This window comes from Neovison vison, chromosome 2, assembly GCF_020171115.1.
Source record: "Neovison vison isolate M4711 chromosome 2, ASM_NN_V1, whole genome shotgun sequence".
Taxonomy (NCBI): Eukaryota; Metazoa; Chordata; class Mammalia; order Carnivora; family Mustelidae; genus Neogale; species Neogale vison.
In genome coordinates this window covers 203090684-203109905 of record NC_058092.1, presented here as the reverse complement: position 1 = coordinate 203109905, position 19222 = coordinate 203090684, and the positions used below count along the sequence as shown (strand labels likewise).

Below are 19222 nucleotides of genomic sequence, written 5' to 3'. Positions count from 1 at the left end.
CCAGTCAAGAGTAGGGACAAGAGCCCATGGAGGGAACAGTTCCCTGCACAGCAGGACAAAAATAGTGTCAGGCCTCCATTTGACTCTGAAGGGGCGGACTGGGTTAGGTTCCCAGAGCAGTCAGAATTTTAGGACTCCTTCCAGATGGTGGAGTCTGCAGTTCTGGAAATTTCTGAGACACACAGAAGCAGGGATAAGCTTTCCTTTAACTAATCTTTGAGTGTTTGTCCTCAGGAGTTGGAGCCCAGCCATAGGCTGGACATTACACATCTCACACTTGTTGCAATGCCCCCTAACCCAGGGGGTGGCACAGAGACACCCACATTTCAGATGAGAACACCTGTGTACTGGTGCTCAGGTAGGTGGCGGTGACTACATCTGCCCCATAGCCCTGCTCCTTCTCAGGACTGTCATTTCTACTCATCAGTGGCCCTGACTGGGACAGGATCCCCAGCGTTGGGTGAAGGCTGAGGCCCTCGCCCTGGACATGTGGATGAAGGCCCACTCCAACGGCATTCTGCATATAATTCCAGGGACTGATGGGGTACCAGAAGTTCCTCCACTGATGCGAGGTTAAGAATCCCAGCTTCCTGGAAAACAGGGACAAAAATGGCCTTCGGGGCCCAGCCGGCATGAGTCCCAGGGGCGTACCAGGAGGCAGAAGAGGCCCCGCCGTCCTCACCCCTGCCAGGCTTCGCCAGGGATGCTTCTTTTGGAGGCAGCACGTGGGCTTCTATTTTTTAACCTACTCCACAAAAACGAAGACTATTTTTAGCTCAGCAAGCTGCAGGGCATCACAATTAGCAACTGAAAATTACACATCTTGCCAGTCTCCCCTCTTTTGGCTGGAGGAGAAAGAGAGACAGAGAGACAGGAGGAGAGGAGGGAGGGAGAGAGAGAAAGTGCTCCTGAAGGGAGCTGGGTACCAGCCCTGTCACCCCACCCTGGTGGGCCACTTAACCGAGAGGGCAGCCTTTGGCACAGATTTCAGAATAAGTGCATCCAGTGAGCTATCTTGTTGCATCCCAGTTCCGGAAAAATCCAGCCTTGGTGGGAGCAAGTGGGAACCCCATTCGCACTCAGAGGCTGCAACTGGGGAGAAAATCTTGCTGGCTACTTGGACCAGGGCCAGAGACACACAGAGCCCCAGCTCTGCTGGGGAATGTGGGGCAGCCAAGGTTAGGCCAGGAGCTCCAAGGCCCCCATCACTCTTCTAGGGTTGCCTACTTCTCCAAAATCATTTGCCCTGTGGTGTGGTAGGAGGTGGGGTGTCTCACAGAACCCTCTCCTTGCCCATCCATCCACCCATCCATCCATCCATCCATCTACAAATGTTACCAAAGACCTGCCTAGATCCTGGGGATCCACCAAGGGGCCCCCACTGGAGCAGACTGTGGCCACCGTGCCTGACCATCCACATAAATGGGTGAGCTGTCAGGGGTCTGACGGGGACAGAGTGTGGGGACAGAGCAGATGGGGACCTAACCAGGTTGAGAGACTGGCCTCTAAAGGAGGCTTCTAGAAGAGGAAGTGGAGAGGGAAGGGCTAGTGCCAAGGTCTCCAGGCCCCAAGACCTACGAGTCCTACCATCCCACTGGTTCCCTAGAAATCTTCCCTGAAGCATGTCTGGCTTGCTCACTTCCAAACAAATATTTCCTGATTCTCTTTCAGCCACAATCAATGTGGCTCTATGGAGATGCCTGTGTGTCTCAGTCGGTTAAGCCGCTGCCTTCGGCTCAGGTCATGATTCCAGGGTCCTGGGATCGAGTCCCGCATGGGGCTCCTTCCTGGGCAGGGAGCCTTCTTCTCTCTCGGCCTCTGCCTGCTTGCGAACACGCACTCTCTATCTCTCTCTCTCTCCCTCTCATTGACAAATAAATAAATAAAATCTTTAAAAAAAAAATGTGACTCCACGCCGGACTGCCGCGGGCAGGGTGTCCTCCCTGCCTTCTTCCCCTGCCTACATGGGAGACTCTTCTGGCATTTGTCCAGGACGAATCACCCCACCAGCAAGCTCTCCTGGGATATGAAGGTGACCCCCATGGGGTGCAGACTGGGGAGAGGAATCGACTGAGAGGAACCCTCCCTTTACACAGCAGAGAAATGTAAGTAGGAGGTTTCAAGACAAATCCAGCCTGTAGATGAAATGCTTGTTGAAATGCATGCCTTCCTACCACGAAGCACAAGGCCAGACCAAGGCCTCAGCTCCCAAGCAAGACAGGTCCGGTGGCAGAGACAGGGCCACCTTAGTTGCACCATCACCCCACTAAATGTCCCCTATCCTGTGACCCTGCTGTTTCCCAACTCATTCCACAGACCAGAAAATGGCAGCAAAAGCTGGAGGGCCCCAGTGGACACACAAGCCACCGAACCATGGCTCCGCAGTCCAATCTTCATTGCAGGGTGGCGGGGGAGGGGGAGAGATCCAGAGGGCTCCCCCAACCCCGGATCCCACTAACTGGCAGAAAAATCCAAGCCAGAGAGCCCAGCCTAGCCGGGAGCAGCCGTGTGCCAGACCCTTGGGCTGGCAGGGGGCTGGGGGAGGTGGGGACTGCTGGAAGCCTGGCCCTGGGGACACAGTGCCCACAGCCAGGGAGTGGAAAGAGGAGGGGTTGGGGGGGGTCTGAAGGGAGACAGAGGGAGGAGGATTACCCGCCCCAAGTACAGCCACCTGCCCTCTCTTGTCCTCCCACCTCTACCCAACTCTCTAATACACCTGTCATTCATGAAAGGCTCCGTGTCCCTCCCTCCTTCACCTCTCCTTCCCTCTCTGGGAACTTAGAGGTAAGGCTGCTTCCCCGCACTGGGAATTCAAACCCTCTCAGGCGACCTCCATCCCCACTTGGGGCCAAGTGGCGCTGGCAGCTCTTCGGGCAGACGGCCCAGTGACCTGCCAGTGGCCAAGCTCTTGGGGCCCCATCTGCAAAGGGCACAGATAACTCCTGCTTGAGAGAGTCTGCTTGCTTAGCTCACAGTAATTCCCGTAGACTCCAGCAGGTACAAGAGTTCCCGAGAGCCAAGACCCTGCAAGCCTTAATGTTGCTCTGGCCCCAGGCCAGCCATCTGGCTCAGGGGGGCTGGATCCTGGGCCACTGGGGAGCAGCTTCCTCTGGGCCTGCTGCCCATCCGCCTCCAGCTGCTCCCCCCAGGAACAGAGGACCACCTCCAATAGCAGAAGGGCACAAGCAGCCCCCCGCCTGAATTCAGACACCCTGAAGGCAGGAACCTCTCTACCTGGGAGTTGTTCTCCACCTCCCCAAACCCCAGCTCTCAGATCTTCCTAACTTTGAGCTGAAACGTGTCTCCCTAAAGCGCCAGAGAACCTGGTCCTGTCTGCTGGGGCCACGTGCCGCAAGTATTTGGGGTCTGGCAGCAAGCAGGAGCTGGGCATCCTGCGGACTGGCAGTAAGGTCTGACCACTCCACGAGCTGGGGCCACCCTGTCCTCTGCAAAAAACCAGCAGCTCCAGTACCCGTTTCATGGGTGGCAGTAAGCACACCACGAGGCCACCTTGCTCAGGACGTGTGCGGTACCTGCTGAATTGGGTGGACGTGTCATCAAAGTTACCTGCTGCCTTCCTAGACACAGATTATGGGGGCTGGTGCTGTCTTCTCCCTGACACCACCTCTGGGGTCCCTTCACCTCCCCGTGCCCAGGACAGCAGCGGGCCCCTCCTGGCCACCAGAGAAAGTGGACAGAAGTTACTTCCTGCTTCCAGGTGAACAGATCCACTGACCTGGCAAGTGGGGCTCAGAGCTGGCTCTGGCCTCAGGGTGGCTGCTTGGCCCCCGCCCCAGGTGGGGGACTGGCAGGGGTGACACACCCCTGTACATGGGTCCTCAGCCCTCCCTCCCTCTGCACCACCATGGACTTTCCAGCGGGGAGGTCCTTGGGAGGACCTGGCCGGTCCTATCCCTGCAGGCTGGGCCTCGGGAGTCCCGTGCTACTCCCACCTGTCTGGCAAGGGAGGACAATCTTTTACATGAATCCAGCTTACCTTCCTGTCCCCTGCAGACCTGGTGGGGACATCCTGGGGCCTGGCGGAGGGCCGCAGCGGGACTCCAGCCAGCAGACGGCTGCCATGGGAACCAGAGCCAGCCAACACCTCGAGGGGCACAGCCTCCACAAAGGCCCAGCCTAGGGGCGATGCTGATAATTAAAGGTTTGTTACAGAGGCACGTTCTATTTTTTTCCCCTTCTGAATTCCTTCCTAGCACCAAATACTATTTGAATTGAGTGAAGGAATCTTGCCATCTCCTCTTCACACTCCTAAATACAAATTCTGCCAAGCCCGGCTTTTTTCCTCGTTTTTTTCCCCTCCTTCTTTTCTCCTTTTCTGTCCAGTCAGCTTCTTCTGGTGGCCGCTCAGGGGACAAAATGTCATTGTCCACCAATAACCATCCCATTATTGAGCACTGAGAGGCCCAGGGACGGAGCAGGTAGGATTTCAGAGAATCCCTGCCCTTTCCTACAGGGCGGCTGGCCGGCATGCTGGCCTCCCACCCGGGCTACTCAGGGCGCTCAGGGCCGGGGGCGGATGCCTGGGGCCTCCCCGTCCCCAGCCCCTTCTCCTCTGGCCTCCTTCCCCCTTGGGCCCACTCCACTGGATTCCACAGCGGTCACCCCGGCACCCCTGCACGCGGGCGGCTTGGACTCCAGAGGCTGAGGCGGGTGCAGGCTGGGACAGGAGAGTGAGCAAACTGAGATCAACTTGGGAGCCAGTCCTGTCCTCTCTGGGCATCCTCTCAAGGTGCCCCGAAGGGCAGCAGGGCACAGGTGCCCATGTCTACTGAACCCCCTCCTCTAGGGTCCCACCTAAGGGGCTCCTACTCAGAGCCTGCCTCACACTAGGGCTCCACCCATCAAGTAGGAAGAGCCCAAATTCCAGGAGGGTGACAGTGAGGGGACTGCATCAGAGCTGAGGGTCCTTGAGGGGCAGGGAGGCTGGGTCCCTCAGTGTGGATGTGTGGGGTGGGGGACAGGCCGTGGCCCAGACCTTTCCAGGAGTGAGTGTCAGCCTCCACCTCCGAGGTTGCCTGGGGTTGCTGGGGTAAGGAAAAATAAGAACGCACAGTTCCTTTATTTTTAAATGACATCTAATTAGGCTGAGCAATGACTTTCCTTTGTGTTTAAAAACAAATAAAAATTAATTTCCTTTACCTGAATTGTTATCCTCCTGGCAGACAATCCCCTAGGGGTACCCCTGGGACCCCTCTATGCTGCAGGAGCCAGAAGCTGAAGGGTTCTGTGTACCGGCCTCCGGGGTGGAAGGTGGGGGGTCTCCCAGCTCCCTGCTGGGCCCAGAGAGCCATGGCCTTGTCCGCTGGCCACAGCCTCTCAAAAGGACCAAGACACATACCTTGACCCTCCAGCAAAAAGTTTCCCACTCCCTGCGCCACTTCTCAAGGACGCTCCCTTGTACACACCTGCTAAGACCCCTGGCCCAGAACCTGGCCAGCCCCCAGGAATACCAAGGGCACAACTGCCTCCATCTCTCCCCAGGGCAACGCACTTCCCCACACAAGGCACTACACATGCTGTCATCCCATTTTCCAGAGGAAGGAACAAAGGCTGAAAGGGCTATGTCATCAAACCAGATCTTACAAGCTCCAAAGTGGGGGCTGAGATCTGAAGCCTGGTGAGTATGACCACCACGATCTAGAACCATGAGCACAGGCTCAGGAGAATGCCAAGCAGGTACAAGACAAAGGCAGGTGGGAGGCAGCAGGCACCCTGTGGGATGGACTCAGCCTGGGCCGCGTGGAGCTCCCTGCTTAGAGTATGCAGAGAGGGCCCTGATGAGCACTGTGCTGGGGCTGGGCTGGATCTGAGGGGCAGGGGAGGGATGGTCAGGCCAAGGTCCCAGGACCAGCCATGCATGTGCCCTCAAGAATCCCTTGCTGGGAGGGATTCAGGACCTTCCTCAGACAGCGCAGCAACCTCACTACCAATGAGACTTTCACAGGAGCTTCTCCCCTGCTCGGCCATCCTGCACCTCTCCACAGCACCCTCCGAGACATTACTAACCACTTTCCAAATGAGGTACAGACCAGGAGGCTAAGGACAGCCCGAGGTCACTGGGGGCCTAGACACATCTCCTGACTGCAGGCTGGTTCTTTCTGCCAAGGCCTGAAAGGGAAAAGTGAGCAGGAGACTGGGCCCTGCTGTGCCCAGAAAATGGGTCACCGGTCCAAGCCCAAGCACAATGCAGTGAGCTCCCCTTTGTGGACCAGACAGCAGAACAACAGCTAGAACCTTCTACAATTTCTGACAAGTGGGGGATACCCAGAGACAAGAAGTAGAAAGGAATGAAAATAGCGCAGTGCATTCCCTTGACCCAGGGGTATAGAAGCGTGAAGAGACAGTACATGGAAACCGTGCTGTCAAAACAGAAAGTCATATTCTTCCATCCATAATATTTACCTGCATTGTTCACACATCCTATCACCAGTGAAACCCCACAAGAGTCCCCACACAGAAACACACAGGTGACCAAACATTGTGGACACAACTTAACACAACAGCTGGATACTAATAAAAAAACGATGAACCAAAAAACTCTACCCACTTGATGGAAAAAACTTCCCTAAATCATATCTGTGTTAAAGAGGCAATCAAAACTCCAGTTACAGACACATCAGAGAAATAACCTTTATAAGAATACTCCTTAGGAAATTCGAAATGGCCAAAGCTGTTCTCAGAGAAACATTCATAGACTTCGATATATTTTAAGTAAACAAAAAAATGGAAATGAACTCAGCACTGACTCAAAAAGCTAAAAAGAGATTCCAAACAAAACAGACCCATAGCAAAGCAAACTACAAGGAGGAATTACTGAAAGATAAATTAGTGTATTTAATGAAACAGAGAGTATAATTTGCTGATTAAAATCAAGGGCTGATTTTCTTTTGAAAACACAAAATGGAAAGATAAACTTCTGGCAGTTCTAATCAACAAAAGGGTCGAAGAAAGTGAAGGAGGAAGGAAAGCAGGAGGATGGAAGGGAGGGAATGAAAGGGCAGGAAGATGGTGGGAGGGAGGAGATGCAAAAATACAGCTAAAGGAATGAAAAAGGGAATCTGGCCTCAGATATGGAGAAGAAGCTTTAAAAGAATCAACTAGATAAATTTGTGCTAAAAGATGCTAGCATTTTAAACAGGGATATTATTTAGAAAATATAAATAACCAAAATAGACGGAAATGCTTAAAACCCCAAAAGACCAATAACCATAGTGCAAATTAAAGTAAGTTGACAGCCAACCAAACCGTAGGGAAAAATTAAACCAACTCCTGGCTGAGACAGTTTCTAAAATGAATTATTTTAAGCCTCGGAGAATAAGATAATTTTATATGATATTTAAACTATCTCAACTATGCAATTCATATTGAAAACCCTTCCTATTCATTTTACAAAGCTGACATAACTATGATTTATAAATGTGACAAATCTGTCCCCTAATAAAAAGTACAGATAAATTCTTACTTATGAATATAGATGAAAAGTACCCTAAGCAACTTATCAGGAGAATGAACCCAGAAGCATTTTAAAGCACAATTGAGTCTGACCCAGTGGGATTTATTCCAGAAACATGAGGATGATTTAGCTCAGGAAAGCTAATAAGTCAACACATTAATAGGTCCAAGGAGGAAAGGAATTTGATGATCTTGCTAGATATAGGAAAGCTTTCAATGAAATTTAATATCCATTCTTGGTGGACTGTCTGGGCAATTAATGAAAGAGAAGAGTATTCTGTTCATGACGAAGAGTATCTATTGGAATTTAGAGCCAATTTCAGACTTAGTACAACATTAGAGGCCTTCTCATTAAAATGAAGATCAAGCCAAGGACAACTGCCGTTATTAAATGTCACTTTACCCCTTTCAGAAAACACAATACGATAAGAAAATAAATAAAAGATACATTAGAAATGAAGAGCTAGAATGTTCCTTATGTGCAGATAATCTGATTAATTTCTGAGGCTTTCTAGAAGCCAAAATGAAAATCTGTTCAAACTAGTAAGAGATAGTTCACTTATCAATTATTTAACAAACATTTTTTAAAAATGAATAGCTTACCTATCTACCTCCCTTAGGTACAGGTACAAGTGTCCCTGTCCCCAAAGATATCCCCACTCAGTCTATGTGGAGCAGGGGCTGTGACGCTCACTCGAGCAGGAGGAATAGGGAGAGGTGTGCGTGAGCCCGTGCCCTGGGGCCTCCCAGCCCTGCAGGTGTCCCAGCCTTTAGCCAGGGACACAACATCCATGCAGGTCAGCCACCTCTGTCAGCCACCTGGTCCACAGCATGCTTTCCTGACCACATACCCGTAACCCCATACCATTGTGCCCTCTGGGCCGGGCACTGCTGGTTTCCAGCCTCTTCTGGGAACCTGCCAGCCCTCTTCTAAGGATGTTGCTCACAGCCAGTGCTCACGGAAAGGCCAGGCTCTGGGATCGGTTAGTCCCAGAATGAAGGTCAGCTCCTCCTGCTCCTGGTGCTGCCACAGCCTTTGACCTTGGAGACCCGGTTTCCACGTGTCTTCCTGGCACAGTGACCTCTTAAGGGTTAAGGGAGACCCAGAAGCTGGCCCTGGGGGTCCTCTGACTCACACTCGCCAGCCCCACCTCAGGCAGGGGGCGGCTGGTGTGGCAGCCACACTGACATTTGGGAAATGCCGTGGGCTTGGCCCCTGGTCAGGCAGGCGGGTATGAACAGGATGGCGAGGGCGGGATTATTCCACTGGAGGCTGAGGTGCAGGACAGTGGACTTGCCAGAGAAACCCCACGTGTGATAGGAGGCCGCAGGGCCAGAGTCCTTGCAAGCCCCAGGACTTTTGAGGGGAGAGGGCAAAGAACCACAGTAAAGGTCCCTGGCAGCCCTCTTCTTCCTGAGTCCCTGAAACTCTGGTGCCTTCATGCATATGCTCCCACCTGACTGCTCACCCAAGGGCCCCCCAACCTGTCCTTCTCTGGGACCCCCCTATTGTCCTGGAACCCTCTGGGACCCAGCCAGCCTAGAACCTGGCATGGTGGAGGCATCCTGGTCTGGGAGCCACTTCTGCCCCTGACCTCCTAGATGAACTCAAGTAAGCCAGGTTACTGCGGGCCTCGGGGTCCCCATGTGTAAAACAAGGAGGCAGGACGAAGCAGTCTCCACGGGTCCTTTCAGTCCTCATGTTTGTTCCTTCCTTCCTTCCTCCCCTCACTTAGTCAGCCAACATCCACGAGCCCCTACGGACCTGTGCAGCACACGTGGAAATGGAAGAACCCACAGACCTCAGTATCTGCCAGGGCAGACAGACGTAACACCACAGCGCAGGGCAAACAACTCAGGACCAGAGTCTGCACTGAATGCTGAGGAAGCACAGGGAGGAGGACTAACTGTAGGAAGAAGTCAAGGAGGGCTTCCTGGAAGTGGCGATTTTGAGATGAACTTCCAAGAATGATGAGGGGTTAGGAGAAGGAAGAGCAAGGAGACAGCAGTCCTGACAGACCCAGCCCTCCTCAGTTCACTCACCAGTGGCTCCCTGAAGGGGAGGCGGGGCACAGAAGCCCAGAGGTATGGTGGGTTCAGGCAGCTTCCAGAGGTACCCCAGCTCCAACGTAGGCCATGTCATTTCCGTGTCAAACCCTACCTGTTCCAGAGCATCGTGGGACTCTCTCCCCGAAGCAGCCGACCATACTGCCTAGCCCTTAAAGGCTGCACCACTGCAGTCCAGTGCTTAGTGGATACAGGACCTGCAGCCAGTGCTGTCCCCAGTACTCCTTCGCTTGGCCAGTCCCTGATGCATGCAGCAGCCAGGTCAGCACAAGACCCTGCAGCTACCTCAGCCCACATTGCTGTCCCTTGTGCAGCTCACACAAAGGGCCCCCACCCGAGCGGGCAGAACCAGCAAGATGGTGGTGTGGGGCCTGGGGCAGGCTGGGCCCAGGGCCAGGGTGTCCTGAGCCAGGAGGCACAGGTGTAGGCAGTATGGCCAGGAGGCAGCAAGTGGCCCACAGGACAGGGCAAGCTGGGGCGCCAAAGGAGCCCTCCATGCCAGACCTCTCCCCAGGCTCCAGCCTGCCCACCCACAGCGAGGTGACATCTCCCCAGGGGATGCCAAGCCACTTCTGCCTCCTGCCCACTCCCAGCCATTCCGTGTGCATCCTTTCCCACCTTTTGCTGAGGGTAATGTCCTTCCTGGTGTCAGTCTGCCTCTCTCTGTCCCCAGTGCCACACCTCGGCCCTCAGCAAGTCCTCTTGCTTTACTTCAGAGTTGTGTTTGGATCGGCTCTTCTCTCCTCCACTGCTACCTCCTGGATATGAGCCCCCGGGGCCACGGTGCCGGCCCCACCTCCTCTCCTTCTTGCCTCCTCTGTTCCTAACATCCAGCCTCCAGTCTGGCTTCTGGACACATAGGCAACTTCCTGCTCAAAGCCATGCCTAGCATTTTCCTGGTGTGCCCCTCCACTCCCAGTGCCACTTACCTCCTTTCTACCCCTCTGTCAGCTCCTCATACACGTGTCCCACAAGCTGACGTCTCCCGTAACTGTCCTACCCCAGGCACAAACAGCACTCCCACAACAGTGGTCAGTACTGGGCCCTACTTGCCAGGCTGGGCAGGACTGTCATTACTGGTCCTAGTGACACTGAGTGGGGACATGTGACTCGTCTCACTCAAGAGCAGCAAGTAGAAGTGACAGGTGAGACAAGAACATTCTAGTGCAGGAGCCTCTCTCCCACTCTGCCACGGAGCCTGGCAGCCTGGGGCCTTGAATGACGAAGGCTTGGAGCGGGGTCCAAATTGCGCTCTGCTGTTAAGAGCCACTGGATGCGGGGCAGCGGCGGGGTGGGGGGGGTCTATTTCTGCAGATAACCTAAACCATTCTGACCGACGAACCCTCCATAGGTCCTATTCCTCTTTCTTGCTTTGCTCTTTCTCTTTAACACTTCCCACCATGCAATATTCTGCATTGTATTTATTTTTTTTCTAAGTTGTTTTTTTGTTGTTGTTGTTTTGTTTTGTTTTTTTAAGAAATCTCTACTCCGAACATGGAGCTCAAACCCACGACCCCGAGATCAAGCGTCGTCGTATGCTCGTCCAACGGACCCCCCCAGGCTCCTCTCCTGTTGCATCTATTGTTCTTGCTTTTTCCCCAGTCTCACTTGCTAGAAGGGGAGCTCCATGAGGACAGAGACTGTGGTGTTTGGGTGCCTCCTGAAGCCGCAGTACCTGCCCACAACAGGTGTTCGATAAATGTGTGCTGAGTAAGTGGTGAATGAAGAAACAAACACGTCCTGCGTCTTTGGCTAATGGGGGCTGGCCAGGTCAGCCGGGGCCCTCTTCTGTGCCCCCTACCCACACTGGATCTGAGCTCCCAGGTCTGTGCGGTCAGCTTCATGCTAAGGGGCAGGGGCAGCACCCTGTGCCCGAATCACACTGCCAGTCCGTCTCCAAGGCTGGGTTCTAATAAACAGCCATGGAAACGCAATGTCCTGCCTCGTGCTCAGGACTAAGTCCAGGACCTGATCTCAGCCTCCTTTTTCCTGCAGGAAGGAAGCTGCCCCTCACCTTGGAGCCTACACTCCTTGAAGCCCCACCCTGAAGCTCACTCTCCTTAAATACACAGGCATTTGTGGGCCCACACAGGCACAACCCTGCCCCCATACACACCTCTCCCTCCCGCTCTCCCTCTCTCCCTCACACGTACACATCCCATATATAAACACGCCTGCATTTTCACATACTCTCACTCTCGCCCACACATGGCACACACACATACACACCTCCCACCAGCGCTTAGACTCAGATCTCCTCCTCTCCCCCACCTCTCCCACCCCAACCCCCACAGGTGGTTCTGTGCCCCCCAGATTTCAGAAGGGATCCAGGGCCGTCCTGTCCTGGCTAGCAAGCCTGACAGCCAGTCCCAGGCCAGCCACCTTCCTCCTGGCCCTGCTGCTGAGGCTGCTGTCTCCCGCCTCCCTGGCCTTGTTCACCCCACAGGGGCCCTCACTAGCTTTGCAGGTGTCTTCCAGCCATAGATGATCACTGGCATCAGCAAGCCAGGCCAGGAAGGGCAGTGGCAGCCTGAGCCATCCATCCATTCTCAGCCCTGGCACCGCCCACCTGGCAGCAGGTGCCCCCCGTGGGGACACGCAGAGGGAGTGGTTCCCCAGGGCAGGCTCCTTCCGAGCCGAGCGGGGGCCAGAGAGGTTCCTGATGGTCTCACTAACTGCCGTAGGTCAGCACCTCTCCCCCAGCTCTCGGCGGCGCAAGAAACCCCGGCCCGCGGTCTTACCGCAACCGAGGGGTTGCCCTGCGTGCGCACCCACGTCGCCGCCTCGCGACCCGCTGCCCTGCACCTGCCACGTGCCGCAGCCCTACCTGGGGCTCCAGAAACATCCTGGCTGTCCGCTCCCCGCGCTGTACCCCGGCGCTGCCAGCGCCCCGCGTGCCGCCGGTCCTCTCCCCGAGCGCCGAGGAAGCTCCCGCCCCCTGACCCCGCCCGCGGGCTTCCCCATGCCCGCTGCCCTCCGGCTAGCTCACAGCCTTGCGCGGGGCGGGACGGGGCGGGGCGGGGCCAGGGGAGGGGCTTGGCCGGGAGAAAGCGGGGGTGTCTGGGTGGGGCCGAGGGACGGCTGGGTCAGGCCAGAAACGGGGCGGAGCCTGGGCCGGGGGCGGGGGCCGGGCGGGGGCCGGGCGGGGGCCGGGCGGGGGCCGGGCGAGGGCCGGGGGCTCCCCAGGGGCGTGACGAGAGCAAGGCGCACCCGCCTGGCGCTGGGTTTTGGGACGCTGGGAGTACACAGCCCGGGGCTGTGGCGTCAGTCGGGCGGCGGCACCAGCCGTCGATGATGGGGGCACCTATGTGCCACCGGGCAAAGGGGTGCTCTGTCCGTAGGGACTCAGTGAGGGATGCGAGCTGGTGTGTTGGTGAGATCCAGCAAGCGGGGAGCCCCGCTGTGACTCCATCTCCTCCCTTGAGCATCTCTTCCTCCTTTACGACCTCACCTCGTAGATATCCACTACAGAGCAGGTGCTTGGCCAGCATTTGGCTTGAATGCTTCCCTTGACGGGGTGCTCACTCTGTTCTCAAGCGTCACACGGAACTCTGTTCTTCCATTTCCTTGAGTGAACACGGGATATGGCAGCTGCTTTTGTGGGAGGACTAATCTGAGACATGGTGTGGGGCGGGCCTGGCACACATGGCACAGTGAGGCATCTTTCCACCCCCAGAAGCCTCGGTCCTCTGAAGGAATCCTGTCAGGTGACAGGTCACCCCCTCCATCGTGCGCCCGTGGAAGACCCCAACCCAGGTGCTGAGACTGGATGGTAAAGATGGACTGAGCCAAGAGCACCCTCCCCGGGAGATCTGGAACTGGAGGGCCCAGGGGCTGAGTTGGGAGACCAAGCTGGAGTGGGACTCTGGGGGAGTCACTACTAGAGAGGAGCAGGGACATTCTCAGCTCAGCCCCTTATGGAGAGGGGAGGGGCATGTCCAGAGAGAGGCTGAGACAAGCCCAAGGGAGCTCATGAGCAAGCCCTGGGGCATGGATGGCCAGAGGTGACTCTGTGCCCATGCCAGTCCCAGGATGCCCACCCTCGGCCCAGCAGCCTGGTGAGACAGCCATCTCTCCTGCCAGCTCCCCCTTCTTGTTTGCCTGCTCTCTTAACATTCCCAAGATTGGCCTCCAGGCTGAGTCCCGTGGACGGTTATTTCTGTCCTGTGCAATTAGAGGCCATGCAGGGTCCACTCACCCATCTCCCTGGAGTGCCCCACTCTCCGGGTGCCGGAGTTCAGAAACAGGTGTCTTTCTCTTGGAGCTCTGCCCACCACCCCCTCACTCTCTGCTAGGACCGGAGCCTGGCTCTCACCGCTCCAGCACCTGCATTGTTAACTGCAGCCTCCAGCAGCTCCTGCCACAGCGGGGGCAGAAGTGGCCAGGGCCACAGAGGAGGAGGCTGAACTAACAGGGCACCTTCCTGTACTGTCACAGGGTCACCCCCCCCAGGTTCCCACCCACAGATTTCACCAGCATCCCCAAGGACCTCAATAAGGTAGACGCTTCCCCAAGAGGAAGGAAGGCCCCTCTGCCTGTTGTCTCCACAATAGAAACGTCCTTGCAGACCCAGATGGCGTTTCTCCTTTGCTCACAGTTATGACTGCAGCCTTCATGTGTGTATCTGTACTACAATTATACCCTTCCTGGGTAGGGAGATTATACCCATCTCCTGCAGGGAGATGGGCATCCCGGGGGCTGACCCCTGTGGGGCTATTCCCTCACTTGAGGCTATGGGTGGGGCTGGGCTCAGGGAGTAAGAGTATAGGACGGCTTTGGGGACTGACAGAAGAATCTTGTTACCTTGCCAGATTTGGCTTTAGAAAATGGAGAATGAGCAAGGTGTGGTGTGGCCAGCGGACATCTATTGGGGGTTTCTGGAAAGACAAGGCCCATGGAAAGAGCTGCCCTAGATGATGTGAGCTGCACATGAGGTCAAGAACAGTGTCGATCCAGTGACCATGAAAGGATACTCTGAGGATAGCAAAGAGCAGAGAAGCCCGAGTCTGGGATGACAGTGACCCTGGACGTCCTCACCACTGCAGACACCTAGGACAGATGGGACCCTGGGACAGGAGGCTAGACCTACTGATCTAGTAGCTCCAAATCAGTGTCCTTGCTTCCACCCGTGCCTGCTCAAGACAGTGGCCCGCAGCCAAGGGCCTTGTTCAGTCCTGAATCACACCCCATCCTCCTCTGCCCAGGACCCAAATGAAATGACAGGCAGAGCCCCAGGGACCTGGCGACCTTCCCCCATTAGAGGCCTGTCACCTTCCACGCAGCCCTCACTCACTCTGTGCCAGCCCCCACAGGCCTCCTTGCCCTCCCTCTGCCTGCTCCCCTCTCCCCAGAGGTCCTTACCGACATGTCACCTGCTTGGTGACAGATCTACAGGGTTTAACCTCCACCGCGGCACTTCCTCCCACACTGAACTTTTCTCCTCAGGGTTCTGCAGTCCACACAGTCCCTCCACTTCCTCGGTAGTCTCCTCTGGGGAGAATTCAGGCTGTGTGAGCGCAGGCCCTTTGTCTCTCCTGCTCACTGCTGCGTCCCCATGACTGTGATGTTTGTGTGTGGGGGCGCTCCACTCCGATCTGCTGAATAAATGCATGTGTGTGCGTGCGTGTGTCTGTGTATCTACGCGCAGGTACAAATGTAGATTTAGGTATCCCGCACAGGCCAAATCAAAAGTGTCAAAAGATCGAATTTTGAAAAAATGGGCAAGAGCATTGAAGAGGCATCTCACAGAAAGCGGTTCTCCAAAATGGTGACAAATGTAAGAAAAAGGAAATAACACCCAACTTCATTCGTCATCAGGAAAGGGAAATTAAAAAACCACAGTGTGACACTGCCGTACACCCACCAGAATGGCGACAATGAAAAGGCAGAAAACGCCAAGGGCTGGTGAGGCTGGGACCCAGGGGAAACTCCGAGCCGCGGGCAGCGGGAGCGAGAACTGGTAGAGCCACACGGGAAGCCGATGCCCTATAGGCCTGGGAAAGCAGAGCCTGCGCCAGCCAGGGATTCCTCTTGTCTGTAAGCCCCCAGACAAGCTTACAGATTCCCACCAAAAAGCTCACCCGGAGCGCTGATAGCAGCGGTACGCTCGATGGCTGCCCCCCACCTGCGCTGTCCTTATCCACCCAGGGGAGTCCGCAGCCACGAGACCGGACGCAGCAGCCGGTCTTGTGGTAACCCACAAGGACCAGTCTTACCAAACCACGTGCAGCTAAAAAAGTCACGCGCGAAAGGACCTCTCACCAGGACCCCGTGCACACCCAGCTCTGAGCGCCCTGCTGGGGCTGGGCCCGACACCCGTGTATTCATGCCGTGAAATATCACCGGGGCTTTATACTTAGGACTCATGCGCTTTTCTGTACGTATACCGCACTTCAAGATACTGTATGTTGAAAAAGTTGAGAAAGAAAAAAAATAATGATGCAGGTCAGGCAGAAGCCACCTGAGCTCAGGGACCTTCCGAGGCTGCTGTGGGCTACATCTGAGAGGAGCTGACCCAGGAGAAGGAACATTTCAGGGACCCTGGGGCCTTGGCCTTCCTCTCCTCATCTGCCCAAGACTAAGGGCCCCTCTGGTGAAAACACCTGTTCCCTTCTTTTAAAAGTAACCTGCGGGGTGCCTGGGTGGCTCAGTGAGTTAAGCCTCTGCCTTTGGCTCAGGTCATGATCTCAGGGTCCTGGGATTGAGCCCCGTATCGGGCTCTCTGCTCAGCAGGGAGCCTGCTTCCCCCCCTCTCTCTCTCTCTGCTTGCCTCTCTGCCTACCTGTGATCTCTGTCTGTCAAATAAATAAAATCTTTAAAAAAAAAAATAAAAGCTGTAACCTGCAAGGTGTTGGTTGGAAGATGGAAGGTGGCCTAAATTGGGTTGAGTGACCTTGAAGAAGCAGGAACCCAAGTGCCCCCACAGGGGGTGTTGACAAGGACAACAAAGACCTTGCAGAGGCTAAGGCCTCAGAGGCCTGAGGTCCGGGGTCAGGGCAGGGTTGCGGGGAGAGTGAGGAGGGAGGCCTAGGTGCCCAGAGGCATGGGTGCAAGTCAGTATGGCACCTGTGGGACCATGCAGGAGCAGACACTGAGGAGGAGGGAGATAACAGTGGGGCTCTGCTTCCTGCACTGACTCCCCACCCCTGGCCCCTTCATCACCCAGAGCAGCTCTGCCAGCAGGAGCTCGTCTCCAACCCCTCAGGGTCATGGACAAGGCAGGGGACCCTCTCAGTTACTGTTTCAGGTATAAAGCAGGCTTCATGACATACAACTGTCAGGATGGTTGACAAAACATGAAGCAAAACAAACCAAGCATTTCTAGAAACTTCTATTTCCAAAGGTTCACACTGTCCAGAGGCTCTAGCCTCCCCTGGGAAATGGCCTGGGCTGTCTACACTTAACAACAGTCTTCGCAGAAGTCCTTGCTAAGAGCATTTACTAGGAACCATGTGACACAGTGTGGCCTGTGGGGCGGTCAGCTCTCTCAGAGCGGCCACTGTCCCATGCGGAGCTGGTACCCAAGCACACCCATGAGCAGCTGTGCCTGAACCCCGCCCAGTTCTCCTCAGCTGCCGATGTCATCCCTGAGGGATACCCACCAGTCGGGCACTATCTGATGTCCACTGCGGAAGCCACACAAGCCTCTGCATCTCCCGAAAACCATCCTCTTAACACTCCCTTTTGGGGGATGACATTCTAAGCAAACAAATCGCTAATGGTTTTAGGCACCACTGAAGGAAAAGGTGGGGGCAGGAAGAGTGGGGAAGGACAGCTAACCTTCTGATGCCTCCCTCATACCACAGAGGCTCATTACCTGAATAAATGACACCCCCCCAACCCTGAGGGGGGAACCTCTCAGGCCTCTCTCTACACCCCGCACTTGTTCTTGCCCTGTGGCCCTCGCCTTCATCCTGACCAGATAACAGGTTCAGGGAGAGCTGCCACCTGCCCCGAGGGTGAGTGACTAACCAGACATGTATAACCCAGAAGGGAACTAATCATAACTAACTGCACAGACGCCCCATTACCGGTCGCAAGGCGCCCCTCCTCTCTCCCCTGTGGGTGCACAGGGATCCGTGGGTGAGGGGTGAGGTGGGCTACGTGGGGATCCAATGCCAGGGATGGGCATCATCCTCAGGGCTGAGGCTGGGGTCCCCAGAGGCTACCTCACCTCTGTACACCTCTCTACCTCAATACCCACTTTGGGAAACAGGATGTTCCCCGGAAGGGCTCAGGGAAGCCTTGCCACTAAAAGGCCCCCAAAGGCTAGAGGTCCTGGTGCACCTCCTTTCACCTGGTCTGGCTCTGGCTCGTGCTCTCTGTCCACTCTGCAGGCGTCCTGGGTCCACATCCAGAGGGCACAATTCCCCGGGGGGTTCCGGGTGCTGGGGAAGAGCCTGGGGTACCTAGAGTGGAGGCTGGGAGGACACGGAGATCCTGGTTCTCCGGAGGGAGACCCTCCTCCTGCAAAGGGCACCAGTGGGTGCCAGGAGGTTAAAGAGAACATACCCTTTGGAGAGAGTTGGGGGTGTGTGAGGAGAACAGTTCGTGCACCCAGCCTGGCCTCTGCTTCCGCGGAGGGAGGAAACCTCCGTGCGGGTGAGGTCCCTCAGTGGGACCCAGGCTATCTGTGGAAAGATGAAGAAAAGACCCAAACCTGGCCGTGAGCACCTGTGGGTCCTGCCTACACAGGAAAGGGATGGGGGTCAGATCCTAGCAGCTTCCCCCAACCTGGGCATTCTCCCCTAGGTCCTGTCGCCCTTCGCACGGAGTCTCCCCCATCCCCAGTCTTGGGGGGATGGAGGTGGGCAGAGCATGGACCATCGCCCACCATACAAGTTAGATCGCCAGGCAGAGCTGCCGTGACCCAGCACAGGACATGGCCCTGGAGTCCACCAGTGGACAAGCTGGGCCAGGAACCAGTGTGGGGGTGGGCAAGCCCTGTGACCAGGGCCGCTTGAGGCCATGCTGTGGCCCTTTCCACTGCTCCACAGAAGGCCTCTGCGAGGCCACACTCAGAATCCTGCTCATGAAGAAATAAATTACTTTGTCCCAAGTGAGGCTTCTCTTTGGGGGACAACCCTGGGCCAGGCCAGCGAGGAAAACTGAGGTTTTTTCCGGTCTTTGTGTGACACGAGCAGCCACGATTTATCTTCTGAGAACAGAGAAGGAGACAGAATGCTCTACTGAGGAAAGGCAAGAAGAGAAGCACCCAGAAGGAAACCCAGACATGCCTCCCTACAAGGGCCAGCAGTGGATGGACGGACGGATGGATGGATGGACGGACACTGCAGAGGAAGCCAGCTGCACACTGCTGTCGTATTTCCGCCAGACCCAAGCAGCAAGGCCCCACCTGCCAGCGGCACCCCAAAAGTTTCCACTCCTCTGACATGGACACTGGCCACACCGAAAGGCTGCCTGGACACTGGGGGCCTGGTTACGTGGCCAGCAGTGGTTGTCCTCAGAGAACATTCCCTTTGCCGAGGGGATACAGCCTTGGGGTTTGGAAGCCATGCCAGGGAGCTGACCCTGGAGTGGTGACAGGGAGGTCAGGTCTGAGGTGAGACTTCTAGGTCCTGCAGGGTCCCGGGGCTAGGGGGGACAGAGACCCTGAGGCTAAGCCCTCCAAATTGCGTGACCTCAGGCTGGGCAGTCCCCCAGCCTTGGGCGACAGCAGGCC

General features: G+C 55.8%; 1 protein-coding gene across 1 annotated transcript in view; it reads right to left on the bottom strand.

The window, feature by feature from the left end:
* Window positions 1-12431, bottom strand: part of RASGEF1A (RasGEF domain family member 1A) — a 30564-nt gene extending 18133 nt beyond the window's left edge. Inside the window, exon 1 of the mRNA XM_044240055.1 lies at window positions 12368-12431. Within this exon, the coding sequence (XP_044095990.1) occupies window positions 12368-12385 (18 nt within the window). The 5' untranslated portion in view covers window positions 12386-12431. The remainder of the gene's footprint in view (window positions 1-12367) is intronic.
* Between the last annotated feature and the right edge of the window lie 6791 nt (window positions 12432-19222).